Raw genomic sequence first — 19,630 nt, 5'->3', positions numbered from 1 at the left:
TTGCATCTAACCCTTTCAGGCTTTTTCCACTACTTTTGCTCTTCACTCCTCACACAGCTGCTGTTGCACCAATAAAACTAGAGTGACAGGAAGCTCTGTCAGCAGCATCCACTGTTACAATGTGTGAGGTAAAACTTAGTAAGGCTAGAAGCTGGCTGCTAATTTGTTAGTTCCCCTTGAATAAATGATTTTGCCCTGCATCCATTAAAAGGCCTGTATTCAGCATAGACAATTACTTTGTTAGTGATTGTCTATGCTGCAAGGCAGCTGAGTAGGTGTCTTTTTGCTCTTTGTGTACAGCTCACATCTTTCATCCACCCCCAAAGATAAAATTTGGACAGGGATGTTAAGCTTGAGTGAGATACTGCATGAAAGGGACAGACGGATGAAGGAATGACTAAACGCTTGTTCATTTGTTTGTCCATCTGTCCCTCACACACAGTTTCTCAGATAGAGTCAGATCAGATTTTACAAAAGTGCCACTACGCTCTATTGTTTTGATTGATAATGTCACAATTAACGGTTTTAATAAAGATTACTGTTGTACTACTTTGAATGATGCTGTTGTAACTTTGAGATCCTTTGAGTGATTTCAGCCTCACTGTTTACTGTTGCTGATGCCAACAGAGCATCTTACTGCAGCTCATCTGCATTTAAATTTTAAATTTTAATTACGCTTGGGCATTTCATTCAGTGTTGCTGTGTTCTTTGCTGTAAGAAATAATAAGTAACACTGTATTTCATGAATTCATACTTGCTATTAGTGCCTGCTTCCTGTGTTTATGCAAAGCTAGGCTAACTCCAGCTGCTTACTTAATGCCCACACAGGTTTAGTATCAATTTTCTGATGTCACTCCTGCAACAAAAGTCAATAAGAGTATTTCCCAAAGTGAACTCTTCCTGTAATGATTTGTAGTAGCTCTAACGCCAGAGTCTTAGCTCATATAATAATTTATGAGGTTTAACAAAACGTGTCAATGTAAAAACTGGATAATGGATGTGAGGCTAGACATCTTAAATGCCTACGTGTCTCAGTAGACAACTCGAATAAAGAGCCTTTTCTTTTAATCCATCTTCAAAGGTTTGTGGTTTGTTCTCTTCATCATGTTCCAGTGGGATGCTGGAGAGAGTAGCTGAATCGATCCATGAAGCCACCAGATATTCACCGGTATATTCCTGTTTATACGTTTGATGCGTCTGATGGATGAAAGCAGATGTTAGACTTTTTGCACCGACATTGAAATGAATTCAATTATCCTGAAAACTCTCCCAAATGTCAGTGTGTAAGTAGCTGTGTCATCTCTTTAACAGCAAATAAGACGCTTGTTTACGTATGAAGATAAGTGGTTTGTTTACTTGTGGTGCTCTGGTCACCTGCCTGCTTTTTTATATTCTTTAGCAAAGACTACACTTTTTGTTGTTGTTGTTGTTGTTGTTGTTGTTGTTGTTTATCCCCCTGGGGATGGGAATAAACAAGCTCCCTTCCTGTGTCATGTGCTGGCTGAAGAGGGTTGTCTTGTTTGTGTCGTGATACAGTTGACTTGCTGATGTCACCGAGTGTTTGTTGCTTGCTCTCCTGAGAGAGAAGAAGAGGGGAGGGCATCTCTTCCTCATCAGGCCTGTCAGTCACAGGAAGGGCCCGGTGAGCTCTGGATTGCAGGTGATTCAGGAATCACTGAGCTGTAATGAATTATAAACATGAATAATACATGAGAGGTGGTTGAGTATTAAAATGAGTCTGCTAAATTATCATCACTCTGTGTATCTCTCTATATTACTGATTTTCTCTCCCTTGCTCTCACAGTTGTTGGTAAATCTCTTCACCTATAAATATCCGTCTCTATTATTCCTTTGTTTTTACATCATCTCTCTGCTGCTCCTGTCTCGTCCTGTTTGTAATTTCTCACATTCTTCTCTCGACTCCTGTGTGACCGTCTGTGCATTTATTCCCCTCATTTAACCTTTCCCTCTTCATCCATAAATCTATTTTGTAGAATCACTCCATTTATTTTTTTTCCTTATGCACCGTCTTACCGATGGAGGAACAGGGATGTCACAGGAAAATTAGTAAACCTGACTGGTTAGCTCTTGTTGTTGTTTAGCCTGGTTTTACCAGCGCTGAAGGCCCAGAGTGTCACGGAAAAGCTAAATCGAGAAGCTAAGAGGCGAAGCTAATTGACCAAGCAAACTGATTAGCTAATAGGAAAAGTTGAAGCAGCTGGAAAAAAGAACTGGAAATTGAAGAGGGAATCCAGAAAGGTTTTTCTGAAACTTTTTTTCTGAAATTCTTATCAAATAGTTTTTCAAATTCTTTTATTTTAATTGATAAATGTATTTCTAAACAGTTTATTTAATGTGTGTTCATTTATGAATAATTTTTTACAATTCCTATTTTTAAATGCCTCCATACTTCCCTCTCTGTCTTCTATGTGCTCAACCGTCCTCAGTCTCTCAGTCCGTCTTTTATCTCCATCTTTTATGAACTGTCAGAACTGCGAGAGCCTCATCTTCAGCATGCCTGCCATAGTCAACCTCCTCTTCAACGTTGTCTCCACCAACACCACTATCTCCTTCCCCGTGGTGCTTCCCATGTTCAGCATGGTCTCTCTTCTGGTGGGGGTCGGAGGTCACCTCCTACTGTGGCTGGTGCTGGTGAGGAACCCCCGCAGTCGCTCCAAGCCGAGCTCCGTCCTGCTCCTCAACCTCAGCCTGTCAGACCTGGGCGCCCTCTTCACCCTGCCCTGCGTGCTTCTGAGCGCTAGCTTCCAGGACTGGCAGCTCGGAGGCGGGACCTGTGTCCTGCTGGGCTTCATGACCTCAGTGACAGTGGGAGTGGAAATCTTCAGCCTGGCAGCGCTGTCAGTGCTGAGGTATCGTATCGTTGCACCACGAATGAGGCTGCCTGCCAGCCTGACACAAGTGTGAGTATTACTTGTCAAGCAGAGGAGGGTTTGTGAAAGTCTGAGAGGAGAAAACTGGTACCAAACACACACTCACACACGAAATCTGTATCGATCCACAACTGAAAATAAGCAATGTTCAAGATTTATGTCCTCAGTGTGAATGATTTGGCAGAGGGCTGAATGCCATAGACTAGTTAGGGAAGTCAGAAAGTATTGAGAGACGGAATAACACATTGTCAGTTTTGTTCTTTTCATAACAAGAAACACGAAATGAAATGAAATGAACCAACAGAGTATTTTCATCAAACTCTGCAGTTGCCTGCAGCTCTTCAGAGATTGTCGTGTCTTTGAGCACAAAAAGCCGCTGTGCACCGCCTCAAAACTAAAACATGGACTAACAAAGTTGGCTACAAGCTGGTGAACAACATAGTGGCGCATTTAGCAGCTAATATTGCTCCGTGTACTGGTTGTATAACTAATGCATCATGACTTGTCAACTTAATAAGACAGTACAAAGTTGTTCCTTAAAAGTCAGTTAATAACGGTTTTATAGTCTCTACAGTTGCATAATTTTTCGGTGATTACGGCAACTTACAAATTATTCTGATCACTGCAGTTTTGTATGAAAAAAAATGCGGCACGCGTTGTGGTGTCCCACAAAGAGGCGCCGGTGTTGGATGCTTTCAAATTGGCTTTAAAGATGCAACAGATAGAAATATGATTGTTACATCTTGTTATGTCGGTTGACACAATAAAAAATATCCAAACAGTCGCTGCAGCGATCCTATGTTGTGAATAATGTAAATTTCTTAACTACAACCCAGAGGCCATAGAAGCAGGAAAGTTAATTCATTAACATATTCCAAATTATAGATCACCATTAGCTGTTAGCTAATCTCATCAAATCAAACTATCATTCCCATCAGTACCAGGAGTATGTGTTCTTATACAGCTAATTTTACTAACTTAGAGATGATCCTCCGGCACAATAAATAAACATACGCTCTATCTTCCTCTCCCACAGGTTATGCGCTGTGGTAGCCATTTGGCTTGTCTCAGTAACCATGGCGTTACCCAAGGTTACCTATATTAACTTCGATGGCGGTTGCACGTGGTCAGTGGGCCGGGACAAGTGGCTGTTCTTCCTGGTTCCTGCCTTCCTGTTTTACTACGTGGCGCCCCTCCTCTGTATCGCCATCAACTGCGGCCTCATCATCTCTCACCTCCACAGCTGCCGGGGCACCCTGGCTGCAGACCGGCGCAACAAGAAAGCCACGGCTCTGCTGATTGGCTCAACGCTGGTTTTTGCAGTTAGCTGGTTGCCTTATTATGCACTTGAATTTGTCAACGTCATGTCCCCTTGGGTCAGCTCTGCAGCTTCTCCCGTTAGCAGATTTGGGGTCAGGCTTTCTTCGACTTTGTCTCCATCACACGAGCAGAGTGAGGAATCAGAGACGAGAGTTTCCCTGTTGTGGGAGGTGGCGTCCATGGCGGCCATCTTACTAGTGTGTTTGGCCCCCTGCTGGAACCCGCCACTGTACTTCCTGTTGTCACGTCCAGCAGTGCGTCAGCTCCGAGCTCTACTGCCGTCCTTCTTTCATAAGTACTTGGGGAAAAAACCTATTCAGCGCTGGCGTATTGCTCCCGCTCCTCCCCCACACCTGCCACACCCTCAGCCTCCTGCACACTCACCTACTCACCAAACTGTCACACACAAGCTGATGCAGTGAACACACACAGCTGTGCTCACTTACTCCCATGACATACTATTCATATTTGCCACGTCGAGAAAATGTACATGAGTCACAACATGCTTTGTGCACACATCCTTTTGGTCACAGCCACATTCTCTTTGCTTTTACAGTAAAGCTATAAAAAAAAAGACTCTTGGCAACAGTGTGTGACGCTCTCAGATAGATGACAGCGTATCGTCAACAGAATCCATTATGTGCCATAAAAAACACACGGTTTATATTCCTCATCACAATGCCCGAGTCACTAAGCAACTCACAGTCCTGGCAGTGGGAAGCTTGCAGAGGAGGAGAACTGAAAATCTGAAATGATTTCACGGCCAAACACCGCAGGTTTCTCTTTATGTCAAGGCGCACATCATCATTTACAAATCCAGGTCACTGAACTTAAAGAGACGTCTTTAGAGCTCCCACGTAGGACCTGAAGCTGCGATCTTAACAGCCTTTCTCAGGGACGTCTAACCCATCCAAGCAACCATAAACCAAATTCCCAATTGGAGCTTTTAAACAACCGTCCCAGTACTGCAATAGAAGAGCATCTGATAAGTATGACATGTAGCATGTGCGCAGTATGAAAAGAGTGTTGGCTGTTTTGAGAAACCTCCGTAGGACGTCATAGCATCGCATCTGGTAGATTACAACAAGCAATACAACCTTGTAACTCCATTACTAAGCCGACTGACAGGGCAAAAACACAGGGGACACTGTGCACCTTGCCTGCCTCAGTGTAAAGCTGCCTGTAAATCTCCTGGTTGCATCATTATCTAAAAAGAGGCCCTTCTTGACTTATGAGAAGCATTAATAGAAGCTGACTTGTTTTGTTCTGAGCTTGAATGCGGAGAAGTGCTTATTAAATAAGGATTTGGCAGAAAGAATCACATCAGAATGAACACATGGGAAAATGACTTCTTAACAAGTGGAGCTCATCTTCATCTGGAGTGGTGTAATATCACAATGTAAAGGGCATGTCATGTATTTGCAGTGGTCAGGGCTTTTGTTTGACACATTGGCTGAGGGCGGGTAATTGGATTTTTTGTTGTCGGGCTATTTATATTGAGAAATGCAAAACAGTGATTTAAATGTATTGGGAAATTGGAATCATTTCCACAGCCCTGAAATATTACATAGTGGGTTTGTTTTGCTGCTACAAGGGAGATTGCTCAAAATTTTAATCTGAAACACACACAAACAGATATTTAAACCTCTCTAAGCCATCAACATAAACAAGACACTTATTTGTTCAAAACTGAGTTAAGACTTACTCTGAATATTTCACAGCTACTATATGAACAACTATTAAACTAAAAAAGTGTATAATTTCAAACACCACTACAACAAAATGAAGCAGAAGACCAAGAGCTAAAGCTTTATCACATTAGGTGAGCTGGTTGTGTAGCGTTATGTTGTCATAACGAAGAGAAAAAAAACCCTGTTAAACTTGTGCTGGGAGCATCTAGCTAGCTGCTATCTCAGTTTTCAACTTTGGTGGGATGTATACAATTTGGTGTGATTATGCAACTTTTAAATTATAAATTTAAATGTATTACATTGTATATTGTTTTATTGTACTGACTTCAATAAAAAAAGATAAACAGAGATACATTTAATGTATCAAAATAAAGTTTATTTTTTAATGGACGAAATGCATTTTTCATTTTTCTTTTACATTCTGATTTTGCAAAGGCAGAGGGCAGTATCTGCTCTTTTTATTAGGTATTATGTGGCTGGGTGAAAGGTCATTCAATTTCAGCTGTGTCATCAGAGCTGTGGTCGGCAGAGATGTGATGATGACAAATATATTAGGTAATCTCTGACCTTGTGGGTGTCATGTTATTGGCAGCCATAAAGCTTACCTAGTTACCTCTTGACCTCCTGACATCTCCCAGGCTGCACCGCTACGCGTTCTAACGACAGACCCGAGTGTTTCCATCAGCAGGGAGCAGGCAGTCTTTCGTCGATACTGTCTTGGTGGCTAATGAGAGCACTTATCTCTGTCATCTGTCTGCGCTGTAATCTTCTCACACAGTGCCAGGCACTAGCGAGCTCTGATGTCCTGATGAGACTTAATTAAGTCTACAGATTAGTGAAAGCTTAAAATATAAGTCATGCTCAGCAGGCCCATTGAGAGGATCCTTCCCGTTTCCATTCAGTGTGTTTACCGAAGCCCTGACACGTCTGAGGGCCTGGTGTACTGCTGGAAATACTGAGAGATCAGGCAGCTAAGAACAGCAGGCAGCAGGAGGGGCTGCAATGTGAGCCTGAGAGAAGATTAATATCCAAGGGATTCAGGAGACAGGAGATGGTTGTTATAATGGAAAGGACTTCTCATCGTCTAGATTGGCATTTTGGAGAGGTATTGATTCAAGTGTGACAGCAAGAGCAAATACTTAACCACTTAAAAGGATGTCAGGTCATTCATAGTCATTGAACACTATTTAAATCCCACAGGGAGGATGTGTTTAATACAAAGAGCAAGTGAGAAATAGTGATTCACAAATATGCCTTTATCCCAGCCAACAAATGGACATGAAGAACTTTTCTTTTTTTTATATTCCTAAATTTACAGAATGCACATTTGTTATTGACCTTGCCTGGCATCAATTTTGTCATTTTTAACAAAGCAAACTCACAGTACCTTGAAGGAAAACAATAACTGCAGTGGCAATGTACAATATTTTTCTATTTTTTTTACCTTCTCTCTCTCTTCAAAGCCCATCCAAAGTGTGTTTGTCGCACAGTCCTCACATCATCATGTTACCTTAAAGCAGGGGTCACTAATAGGACCCAGATGTCGTTGTATCCAGACCTGGACCTATATCCTATAGATTAGTGAGAATTATTAAATTTTGAGAGTGTTTCTATTTTAACCTGTGCAGCTTTTTTAGCCTTTACTTTACTGCACAGTCAGTCAATATTTGCCCCTGGAGTCAGTGAGTGAACACACAGGGGAAAGACAACAGACAACGTTGGAGAAATAAGGGGAGAAAGTGAGATATAAGTGGGAAACAAAGAGAGAAGGTTCAACTATAAAGATGTGGTGAGATTGTTTATTATAAAAAATGGGTGAGACTGAAGCTAATTAGCTAATAGAATTATCCTGAAATTTAGAATTAGCTAAAACTTTAATGATGTTGGCGCTTGAATTTCACAAAAGACATTGACATGTTATTATATTTTCTTTTAAAAGCCGCATATCGAACTAACTGGCTAATTCCTGCTGCAGGCAATTTGGTTTGCATAATGTCCAGCTGTCCACTTGAGGGCAGCGTAACAAGCATATACGTTTTATCAACATAAAGGTGTTATGTTAGCAAGCAGTTGCTTATTCACACATCCAAAAGACACAACGCAACATTAGCAATTATTAGGAGTTATTCAGCTCTTTCAGTTCTGTTTTGGTCTCCACCAAATCAGGAAAATGTACAAGTGAAACAAAATAAGCAAATTTAGTAAATAACTGGGCTCTTAAGAGAGGTCAACCAAATAGAAATCTCCTTAAAAAACTTCTACTAATAACAGGACCTTAACTCAACTAACTGACCAAACAAAATCAGACAGGAGAGAGACATATACACTGGTTGATCAGGTCATTGAAACAACCATAAAATACCATATTTATATTTCAATTGAGTGGCTGTGGATACGGCCATCACAACCACAAAAGAAGACATACAATAGTTATTAGACAGAGTTACCTGAATTACCTGAATCGATTGATTGATTTAATTTATTGATTTATTGAGTCAGGCTCCTGGCTATAAAACATATTACCCCACAAAGACATTAAATATTCAATATTCACTTATTGAAAGTTGTTATAAATAACTGTGTCCTGAGTTCTGATCCAGAGAAACAGACTTCTTAACATTACTGCCAAGTAGCATTTCACCGCCTCTGGCCTGTAAGCAGGAGCTCCAGCCTTTTTCTAACTGTAAGGGGGAAGAAGTAGAGCAGTCAGGCCAGCTTCCAGGTGGTACTGGGATTGGACATCAATGTCTATAACGTACTGTGAACTTCAAGTCAATAAGCGACGTGCATGGCAAGAGGCAAAAGATCCCTTGATGGGGAAAAAATGAAAAAGGGAAATGAGAAAAGTATGACAGTTTGCTGAAGGCAACAGAAAGCATTAAACAATGAGATGTTTAATGGTACTAAAGGCATAACCTTGGCTTGGAGACAAACAACATTAAAAATGTACCACCATCAACAGCAAGGACATCGCTAAAGGCAACTGTTACAAACGGGTCATTGATAGGGACGTTTTTACGAAGTCGGGGAAGTTAGTATGCCAATCTGTCTACAATATAACCCTTAAAAGCACAGAGCGAGAGATGAAATGTTTTCAATTTCAGAGTCTTTTGCAGCTAAACTAGAGTGAGATGTGACCAAAGAAGGTTTAAACTCAACCCTGACATGTTACATACTTGACAGATATGATCTGGAGCTGAGACGTTGTCAGTCCGAGGGAGGTTTTGGAAATAAATTGAATCAATGAATTTTCCAGTGAGAGTGCCAGTTAGCTAACGCACACAGTCACAGAGGGGTGTTATCATGGCAGCACTCGTGATGGACTTGATAGTTGAGTGGAACAAAATATCAGGACGCTCAGAAGCATCCTGCAGACTACCTTCTCGATTCAAGCTTACAGTGTTGGTACAGACAGGAAGTATGATGTATGTACTGTATAGGTATAGGATCCACCACAGACCTGACCGGGGGTCATATGTTATGCGTCCTAACAACTACACCAAACACTCACGCTTTCACTGTCTTCCAGTGTCTCCAACATGGAAAAATTTGGTAGAAAATTAAATTATCACTCAAAATGAACAAAATAAACTATCATCACACATTTACTTTGTGACAATTTGAACAGAAATACACACCGTCTTTCTCAATATTTCATTTTTATTAAACATTTCAATGTTTTTGAAGTAAAATTGGGATATTTTCGTGACCAACAGCAACCCAAAGTATTTGACAACTTCAAAATGCTGCACAGCTCCAAGTTATTACTCTGAGCGATGAGCTTGTTCAGATGACTAATTGTTCTTACTTGATGTGAATACATCATCACCTGCATAAGTATACTGGTACCTTCAAACACAGTTATAACTCGCAAAGCAAGGCAGGAAAGGATAATTAAATATGAAATTCATTTTAACCATCTCCCTGTTGGAATTTAGTATAATTTGTCATGTATTTTCTTTTGAGTTTTCAATGACAGGAAAAACAAGTTTGTGTCACGATGTGCTTGGTCTCTTGTGAAAGGTATGCGTACCCAGTCTTTGTAATTTGAGGGTTATTGTTTTTAAGATGATTTTTTGCATTCTGTTTTTGTTCCACCGCGGACAGTAGAAAGACAGAATGGAAGTGAGGAGAGAGAAAAAATTTGATATGCAACAAAGATCCTCGACTGGAACTTTTTCAGTCTAGACCTTGGAGCAGAAAGAATGAAATTGAGGACTTCAGGGAATGGACCAGCACATAAAGGTCTAAAAATACTGAGAGATGTAGGTTGGGGCCAGCAGCATATCAATCAATCAGTCCTAAAACTAACTGGCAGCCAGTGCAAAGATACAAGAATAGGTGTGATGTCCTCAGACAGAGGAAATTGAGTTACAGTAAGGTCCAATGAAATGAAGGCATGAATGTACTAAAATTCTAGTCTTATGGTGGATGGGAATGGCTTGATTTGCAAGATTAAGCTGAAACAAGAAACAAGACTCAACAGGACGCAACTGAATTTATAGTGAAACTGAGTTTTCTGTCAAATAAAAGAGATTTCTATATTGCTGAATGAAATGGTGGGAGTTAGGACCAAGTTCCTCAATGATTTCAGGGTTAATAACATCCGCACCAAATGGAAGTATTTGATGGGATTAGTTGTAAAAAAATTAACAGCCATCCAATTTTTGGATGTCCTCAAGGCAGTTTAAAAAGGAGAGAGTCTCCCAACTAAAATATAATTAAACTTGTTGGGGTCACTGCTAAAATAGATTCGGGTATTGTCTGTGTAACAGTGGAAACAATGTGTGCCCTTAAAAGATGTGCTAGAGATAGCATGTAGAATGAAAATGAAGTTGGACTGCATGCATGCTCATTTCAGATTGAATAATTAACTGAAAGGGGGCACGCCAGTGATTTAACATTAACATATGTTTCTGTAGAATTCTGCAGGAATTAGTCCTAAAACCTTGAAATTATTGAGCATTTTAGTGATTCTGGTTCGTCATCCCGAAGTCAATGGGTTTTTGGTTTAATGCCCGAAACAAGGTCTGTGGTTAACACAAACTGAAATCATTTTCACCTTTTATTCTATGACATGAAATGCACCAGTAAATACCCCAGTTGTGATTTATTTAAGCTTTTACGTCTCTTAAAAAAGGCCGGTTGCTAACAAGTGGTTAAATGAGACTAAAGAGGTTGTCCACTCACCAGTCCACCTTTACAGCCTTATTGTGTTTAAACTGGCGCTCTTGCCAAGAGCTAAATCAAACTGCAAGGTGGAAGTTTAGTAGTGGCGACGTTGTAGTCATGTGACTGTGGCGTAGTTCGTGTAAAGCCTAACATTAGCTTTTTACTTCTAGTCATTGTATTTAGACTTCTAAAATCACAAGTCAGTGTACTGAACTGAAAACGTGTAGACATCATAAACTGTTTGTCACACAGATTGTTTTCTGCAGTAATCCGAAAAACAATGTAAAAATCCCATTAGCTTTTTGTCGAGGTGATGCTAACTTCTGGATACTGCTCCCCATCACAACTACTCTTCATGTATAAATTCAGTGGAGTGTCCCTTTAAATCCTTATGAAAACTAATGTAAAAGTTTATGAATTCTTCTATTCATCAAAAGGAATGGTGAAAACATTTCTTTGTTCGATGGTGGTCTTGGTTCAACAGAATAACATCAGACACAGTAAAGCCTCATTCCTCTGTACAAGCGTTCCTTGTTAGCGCCTTCTCCATGCGGCGTCCCTTTGGCTCCCTCTGGCGGTGGCTTCACCTCACAGCGACAAAAACTGATTGTTTACCGTTAAACCTTGAATGAAAAACACCGGGAGAAGCCCAGACCCGGTGTTTCACAAAGGGTCATATGTGAAGGAACCCGTTCATTTGGGCTGATATTTATACCGCAGGAAGGAAACGAGGGGGCACTTCATCACCCCCATCACCATCACTCAAGGACGCGCCCCTCAATACACACTTTGCAGGAGAGAGAGAGAGAGAGAGAGAGAGAGAGAGAGAGCGAGAGAGAGATGCAGGTATTAAGTGGAGGTGGGGAGGGGGACACAGTCGCTTCTGGCCGTTGGGACAGCGAAAGGACAGGAGGGGATGTGTTATTGTGCTGATGGCTCTCCTCCCTCTTCTTCCTATAAGAAGTCGCCTCTTATTCCAAACGGAGACGCAGGTGTAACCTCCTCATCCTCCCTCCGCCCTACTACTACTACTGGGCAACCTCTTCTTTTCTTCTTCTTTTTTTTTTTTTTTTTTTTTAACAATTTTCCATGCGCCGCACCTCTTCTTTCAAGTCAGCAGAGGGTGATTTTACGCGCCGGAGTGGGAAGAATAACATCATGTTAGATGAAATGTGGTGCGTCTCTTTTGTGCGCCGTCTGTTACCGCCGTTGTGAATGTGATGCCGGGTCTGCAGTCAAACACAGATGACTTGAACCGGGCGGCACAGGCGGTTGCAACTACAGCACTTGTTCCATAAAGAGAAGACTTATTGATAACCATGGCTGACCAGGTAAGGCGACGCATATTTTCCACCCTCCTCTTGAACCCACCTCGTGCGCTCCCTCACAATAGCCTGGACTACACACACACACATACACACACACACACACACATACACACACCCTCTAATGTGTATCTGAGGGGATAGCACGAGATCTAATCGTTGTTTTCATCGTACACTTTGGTTTTCTCCAGGTCACACTACCTGTGTGTGAGGGAATTCAGTGAATTCATCTTTACTCTCAGGAGATGATTGTTGAATATTAGCACAGGGACTTCCTGTGTGTCCGTGCTCCTCAGTGACTTTATAGTAAACTTCATATACCTGTATTTTTACGCTTCATATAGTGGTTTTTCAGTGATGCGGGATGGTTCCGTGATGTTTGTGCAGTATTTTTGTAAAAGCTTAGCCAGGGTTACAGTTCTTAAAGGTGGTAAATCCATCAAGCTGTCTCTCTTTCTCTCTCTCTCTCTCTCTCTGTCTCTCTTTCTCTCTCTCTCTCTCTCTCTCTGTCTGTCTGTCTCTCTCTCTCTCTCTCTCTCTCTCTCTCTCTCTCTCTGAAACATATTATGTTCCTCGTGGATTAGCCTATTTCATACACGTATACTCGCGGTTGAAGTATAATGAGCCTCACAGTGGAATAATCTAAAGTACACTAGATTCAACTACGGCTGGTAAATAAGCAGCAGTAGTCGGTGTAATTGGGCTGCACAGAGGGAAGAATGAAAACATTGCCTGTAGTATTAATTTTGTATCGTGCACTGTTGTTTGCCCTAGTTTCTCGACAGCCTGGCGAGAGAAAGAGATTAACCCCTGACATACTGGCTCAGCCCGCGGTCAGTCTCCTGTCTCTGCATGTGAAGCTCCCCTGAGCACACACAATCACAATAAAGGCCATGCTTAATTCATTAACTCGTTCAATTAACCTAATTGAGCTACCTGAGTGAACCAGTGTGGATGATATATATATATATATGTGTGTGTGTGTGTGTGCGTGTGTATACATAGGCCTTACTGTGTCACAAGCAGCCACACCTCAACTGCATGAAAAATAATTGTGATACTGTGCTAGAGCATATTGTCCTACTATACTAGACAAAACTATACTATACTATAATATAGTATACCATACCGTGTCATACTGTATATATTATATTATAGATACTTCATTGTACTTCATTACACTACATGATACAATACTATATAATACTCTACTACACTAAAATATACTACACTGTACAACCTTATAGTTCATCACATTACATAACCACATGTTGCAATATACTGTACATTACATTTAACTATACTATAATATATTACACAAACTTACTTTACTACACTATGTATATACTATACTGTACTTCATTTCATTATATTATACAAAATTACATTACACAACACTACACTATACAACAATAGACTATACTATATTACAGTTAGTCACATTACACTACAAAATATTGTACAACACTGGATTACACTATACAGTATTATACCATACTGAACTACACTATACAGAACATCAGATTATATAACACTATACTGAACTATACTATATTATACTATGCTATACAATACTATTTGGTGCTCAATACTAGTAGTAGGCATCCGTTCGCCAGAGCTGGCGCCTGAAGGGCCGGTGATCATATAAACTGCACGTTATACTGGACTCTACTGTACTATCCTATAATGTACTGTGCTTAAAGCGTACTATTCTTCTGCTCCATATATATTACAGTATTTAACGGTGTCAACGCAGCATTGGTAATCTCATTACAGTATTTAAAGGTTGTTATGAAAACAAGCCAAAACCATCCTGCATGAGAAAAAAGTTTATGAGGTACACCTGTACAATTTAACAATCGAGTGCAATCCAATACAACAGCCCTGCAGTGAACTTTGTGAAACTTCTAATCCTCAGGTTTTGTTGACACTGTGTCAGTGAGGCGTTGATTCAGCTCGTTGTAATTTGTGAGACTTTCTGTGGTGGTGCTTAATTGGATTGTATTGTACTCTAATATGTTCCTGTTATTGTGTCAATCTCCTTTAATTAAGCGCCAAGACTGTACTTAGCTTGTCCAGGCAGACAGTGGGCTGCAGACGCCTTGGGGTGTCACTTGAGCTAGATTAATTGGTGTATTAATATTGATGAGGGTCGTCTATGGTTGACCTGCTACGGCTGCAAACACACGCACTGTTATGCACATGCATGCGCACAGTTACCCCCACAAACACAAACACACACACACTTTTCTCAGCCACATTATTGTTCTGGAGAAAACCGCTGACAACCTCCTTTACAGCTTTACTTTTTTTTTTTTTTTTTAATAACTAGGGACGGAGATCAAGACTTAATGTTTGTGACCTATTTGTTTGTGAACTCATGCTGCACTCATGCGGTACACACCGTACAGTATACAGCCATCTAACCGCTCTTATGCCCTTATTACACACAGCTGCAGCCTGCTTTCCTGTCCCTCCCTTGTGTTCCTTTCTCTACACACACACACACACACACACACACACACACACACACACTCACCTCCTCCTCTCTTTCTCTTGTCTTCTCCTCTCTCTCTCTGTGTGTCCATATCTACCTGCTGTCTTTTAGCATCCTCTTATCTTCTGCCATCCTTTCAGCAGCTCCTTCTGTCCTGTGTCTCCCTCATCTCACCACCCCTCCCGCCCCCCACCCCCCCCTCCTCTCACAGGTTTCCCTTTGACACACTCTGCGTCTTCATCATCATCTTTCTCTCACACTGCCACTTATCTGTCTCACCTCCATTGTTATCACCTCCCTCCTCTTTACATACATAGGCACACACAGCGGAAACACCCTTCCCCCCATTCTCCAGTGATAACATTTACCAGAACAGACAGTGTTACAGGTAGATCTGCAGCCTGTTTTGGACATTTGGACTATTTTAAAGTACGGCAAGCAACAATGCTGTACGTGTGCTCCCCGGTGGCTCCATTGTACACTCACACATCTGTCTTTTTTTCATTGTAGTACAGTATGTTTCTCACCACGGCACCCCCACTCCGGCGAGGGAGCACACCCCTGCCTGTCAAACACCAGCTGCGGAGGGAAGAGGCCGTATCTGAGGACTGCGATTGGATCCCGGGCTTGGAAGAACCTGCCACGTTGCCTATTAGTGACACAGCGGTGCCTCGGGATGAGTCCTTCAGTCAGTCGGCAGTCGCCCAGGCGGCTTACCACAGCCATGGCGGGGCTTTGAGAATAGTGCTTCTTGGACAGAATGGCGTGGGCAAATCATCGCTGGCCTTATCTCTGGCTGGGCAGTCGGACAGATCCCTCTCTATAGACTCTGAGACACAAGCATGTGGTAATGGCCTAGACAGGGTGGAGTGTGTTTTTGTGTGCATCAGTGGTAGGACTGAAATACCCTTTTTAATCAATCTCAAGGTCCAGCTTCAGATAAATTTAGTGTGGAGTTAATCTGGTCACAATTCTTGGAAGATCAATGCTCATGAAGTGTTTTTCCTGATTCTGCCTTAAAATTCAAAACACACTTATTTGCTTTCCTGCCCAGAGTTGAGAGATGAGAAGATTGATACCACTCATATATCTCTATGCTATATATGTAGCTAAAGCTAGCAACCTGTTAGTTTAGCTTAGCATAAAAGCTGTGTCCCAATTCAAGGGCGGCACACATCCACCAGCTGGTGACGCACAGCAAAAATCCTTCGTAGACCTGAGCGTCTCATTTCGGTTCAGCCTTCACGGTCTACAGCGTCCATGAAGGGCCACACCTTCATGGACAGCCCCTGAGTTGGGACACAGCTAAAGACAGGAAACAGGAGGAAACAGTAGCCTAGCTCTGTCCAAAGGTAAAAACCTTAACACACTGTATCTTGGCAGTTTGATACATATAAAAACCAAAGTAAATGTAAACATTTACAGCGGATTACGTACCAGATTTCTTGGCAAACGGTCCCAGAGCTAGGCCAGCAGTTTCTTCTTGTTTCCAGTCTTTATGCTAAGCTAACCACCTGCTGACTTTTGCTACATATTTAGCTCACATGTATAAGAGTGGCATCAATTGTTAGTCGGATTATCTTGTTTCCCCCTGTTTCCAGCTTCTATGCTAAGCTTAGCTAACCAGCTGCTAGCTTCATACTTAACAGACAGATGTGTGAGTGGTATTGATCTTCTGATTGAGCTCTCTGCAAAAAGAAAAAAAGGAAATCACCACATTTTTCTCTTTGTGTATATTTCCCTTTAATGCTGTTAAAACAGGCCTTGATCCACTCCACATACCCCCCCCCCTCCCTCTGGTCTGTCACACAGCTTAAAGCAACACTGGGGATAATCAGCTCTGGTCCTCAACCATCCAGCCAGCCGATCGATAAGTCAGTGTCACTAAGAGGCAACTCCTCTCCCTCACGCAGACAGCTGGCTTGCCCCTGACTCATATCATACAGTATTCATTACTGTACATGTACTACACTTGGATTCATGCATCATAAATGCACAGAAAAAGCACTTTGATCCATGTAGCTTGTACATGTTTCAATGATGGTGTTCTTACTATGCATGGGAATAACGGGCTAAATGTTGAAATCACAAAGTGTAAAAAAAACAAAAAAGAAACACAATTCATCACCTGTTTAACTAACACGTTTTTGATAGTTTTGAACAGATGCTCTGGCCTCATATCAGCTGGCTGAGTGGAATAAATACTCACCAATCAATACGTGTCTTCACCAAGTAATTACTGGTAAAAGACAGTGCAGGATTAACAACAGGAGATTTTGTTTGCTTGTACCTTAAAATAGACACGTCATTCATCATAGTGGGTTTCTTCAGGCTTTTTCAAGTAATTTGGGGGAAAGGTGTATTTTAAAAAAGCTGCCATGCAATTATAGGTTGTCTATTTTCTAGGGGTGAAAACAGTCAGCTCATGGGTTGGTTTAATGCTCAAGACAGGGTTCGTCAACATGACAAAAAATACCTCTAGCAGAAGCAAATGTCTTTAAAGGACAAGTCTGGTGGTATGCTATATATATATTTATTATTGCCAGCAAATCACATGAAAAGACCACAACACAGCTGGACGAATTTTCCTAACAAGAACTGGCTGTGTAGTCAAAGCCTCTTCCTCTGTGTCACAGAGCTCCATTGTTGTCCAAAAACTATTAAAAAATACATTAGCAAGCCACAGTTCTACCGGGATGCCGTAAAAACCTGATATTGCACCAAATGTGTATTAATCCACCGCTGGAAATCACCCCAAACAAATACACTATTTAATCCATCTTGAGTAACATCTGCTAAAAACCACAGTGCCCATGTGTTTTGGGAAATCGCAGAACCTCTTTGAATGTTAAAAATATTTATCTGTGGCCACTTTCTAAAGATTTACATCTTCAGTGGGAACAAATGGATTTGGAGCTGAGAGCAATAATGTTGGCAGGAAAGTTAGCAAGTATTGAAATAGGCTAAAACATTGTTAATGTTGGGATTTTATAGTGGGCTTTGTTGACAGTAACAAAAATAAAGAATATCACCAGCCTCGTGCTTTAAATTAGAGTTTAAATGTCAAAATGTTTGGATAAGTGTCAGAAATTGGTTGCAGTACCATTTTTCAAATATGTCAGTTGGCTTAAAAAAAACAACTTTAAACATCTTCACAAAATTGATTGAAGGTTTCTGCAGTAGCTCAAGGACGTCGTTTAAGACCCAGATTAACTTGTCAACATTTTCAGGCAGTATTTGAGATCACTGAGATTTTACTTAAGGCACTATTATGACAGATCTATGCTCCACAATGTATACTGTCACATTTTCACTAAATATTTTGCTACGACATATTACCCCTCCGGTATTTATTAAGAGTGTGATACATGCTGATGTATGCTGTGGTGGTTTATATTACACTGTGTGTGACCTGGGTATTGTCTTGCAGGTGAGGGCTATGAGTGCACAGTGACAGTTGACGACGAGGACAGCAAAGTCATAGTTTTCGACAACTGGAAACAGGTGAGTCGCTGACTGTCAGCTTCACTCTCAGTCTGTCTCGTTCAGTTTAGACTGTCTCCCTTTCCTTTCATGCTCTGTGACCTCTTTCTCCGTGAGCCTGGTTTTGATATCCCTCGCCTTTACAAATGAAAAAAGATTTCTGTGATGGGCGAATAATTTGTGTGTATTCGAGAGTAAAGAGAGTGTGTTCATACTTTCACGTGTGTGTGTGTGTGTGTGTGTGTGAGTCTGTGTGCTACACTGCACAGGGAAGCCTGCCGGAGCAGCTGTGCTCACTGTACTTAAGCTTTTTGAAGTTCTCTCATTCGGAAAAATGGAAATGACTCTTTTGTTAACCTTCACTGTTTCAATTCAAATCTACGGCAAACAAGAAAAAATTCTGTTGAGGGCTAAAATTGCTGCGGCTATGCATCATCAACCTTCTCTTCAGAGCCGCACAGTGTGAATGAGTTAATACAACCCGGAGGCGATGGTTTTTGAGCAGGAAAAACCTTTAGCTGCAGAAAGCAGCGGCAGAGAGCAGTGACAGCTTGTCAAAAAGCTCCTTGTGTTGTTCAGGACATTATGCCAAATGAAAAAGCACGCAGTCATTAATGCCCATTAATAATGATGATGAAACGGTACAGCACTGTAATTAGTGTGTAGTGTGGATGACCCCAGATGCATCCTATTCCAGATGTCCACTCTCACCCTTCGGGGACTCTCCCCTTGAGGTTAAATTATTCACACACAGCTACATTTAGCTCTGGGGAAGTCCACTGGAAGCTAACTCATTTCTTCACTTCCTCACCATTTCTGCAAGCGTTATCCTCCCTTTCTCACTCCCAGTTTTGTTGCCCTTTCTTCCTGCAGCTGTCATCATCTCAAAATCTCCTCGATGAATTCACTCTCTGTTGCCTTTTTTTTTTCTTTTTTTTTTTGCGCAGCACTTGCTCGCCTCTCTCTCCACTGGCCCTTTTCTGCCATGGTTAAATCTCGCTGAGAGTTAATTACATTTGTTATTCTGTGCGTGTTAATACAAGGCAGGCCATTAAGGCTGAAGCAACAGACGCAGGCCAGTGGGAAGCTTGGAATAACTCCAGGGCCGTCAGCAGTGGGGGAAGGCAGAGAGGACTGGACAGCGTCCCAAATCATCTGCCAATTCATGCTCATGTTTAACTGCTTTTTTTTTTTGTTGTGGTAATGCCCGTAAATGGAAGAGATATACTCACACACTAATACATTCTAAGC

General features: G+C 41.4%; 2 protein-coding genes across 2 annotated transcripts in view; both read left to right on the top strand.

Moving 5' to 3' along the window:
* Positions 1-2,514: 2,514 nt before the first annotated feature.
* LOC111653895 (putative neuropeptide Y receptor type 6) lies at positions 2,515-4,633 on the top strand. The gene is made up of 2 exons (XM_023404621.1): positions 2,515-2,921; positions 3,928-4,633. The coding sequence occupies exons 1-2, from the start codon at positions 2,515-2,517 to the stop codon at positions 4,631-4,633; spliced, it is 1,113 nt and encodes a 370-aa protein (XP_023260389.1).
* A 7,146-nt stretch (positions 4,634-11,779) lies between these two features.
* rem2 (RAS (RAD and GEM)-like GTP binding 2) overlaps positions 11,780-19,630 on the top strand; it is a 29,142-nt gene continuing 21,291 nt past the window's right edge. Inside the window, exons 1-3 of the mRNA XM_023404616.2 lie at positions 11,780-12,405; positions 15,407-15,743; positions 18,327-18,400. Coding sequence (XP_023260384.1) covers positions 12,394-12,405; positions 15,407-15,743; positions 18,327-18,400 — 423 coding nt within the window. The 5' untranslated portion in view covers positions 11,780-12,393. The remainder of the gene's footprint in view (positions 12,406-15,406; positions 15,744-18,326; positions 18,401-19,630) is intronic.

The sequence above is a fragment of the Seriola lalandi genome, unplaced genomic scaffold (genome assembly GCF_002814215.2).
Source record: "Seriola lalandi dorsalis isolate HSWRI2012SDOR001 ecotype SW California unplaced genomic scaffold, Sedor1 jcf7180002054253, whole genome shotgun sequence".
In the NCBI taxonomy this organism is placed as follows: Eukaryota; Metazoa; Chordata; class Actinopteri; order Carangiformes; family Carangidae; genus Seriola; species Seriola lalandi.
The sequence above is the reverse complement of the archived record's forward strand: the minus strand, read 5'-3'. Positions and strand labels throughout refer to the sequence as shown.

Coding starts and splice junctions, on each gene's coding strand:
- LOC111653895 (XM_023404621.1), top strand. CDS start 2,515: ATGCCTGCCATAGTCAACCTCCTCTTCAACGTTGTCTCCACCAACACC. Junction 2,922..3,927: donor CCTGCCAGCCTGACACAAGT/GTGAGTATTACT, acceptor CCTCTCCCACAG/GTTATGCGCTGTGGTAGCCA.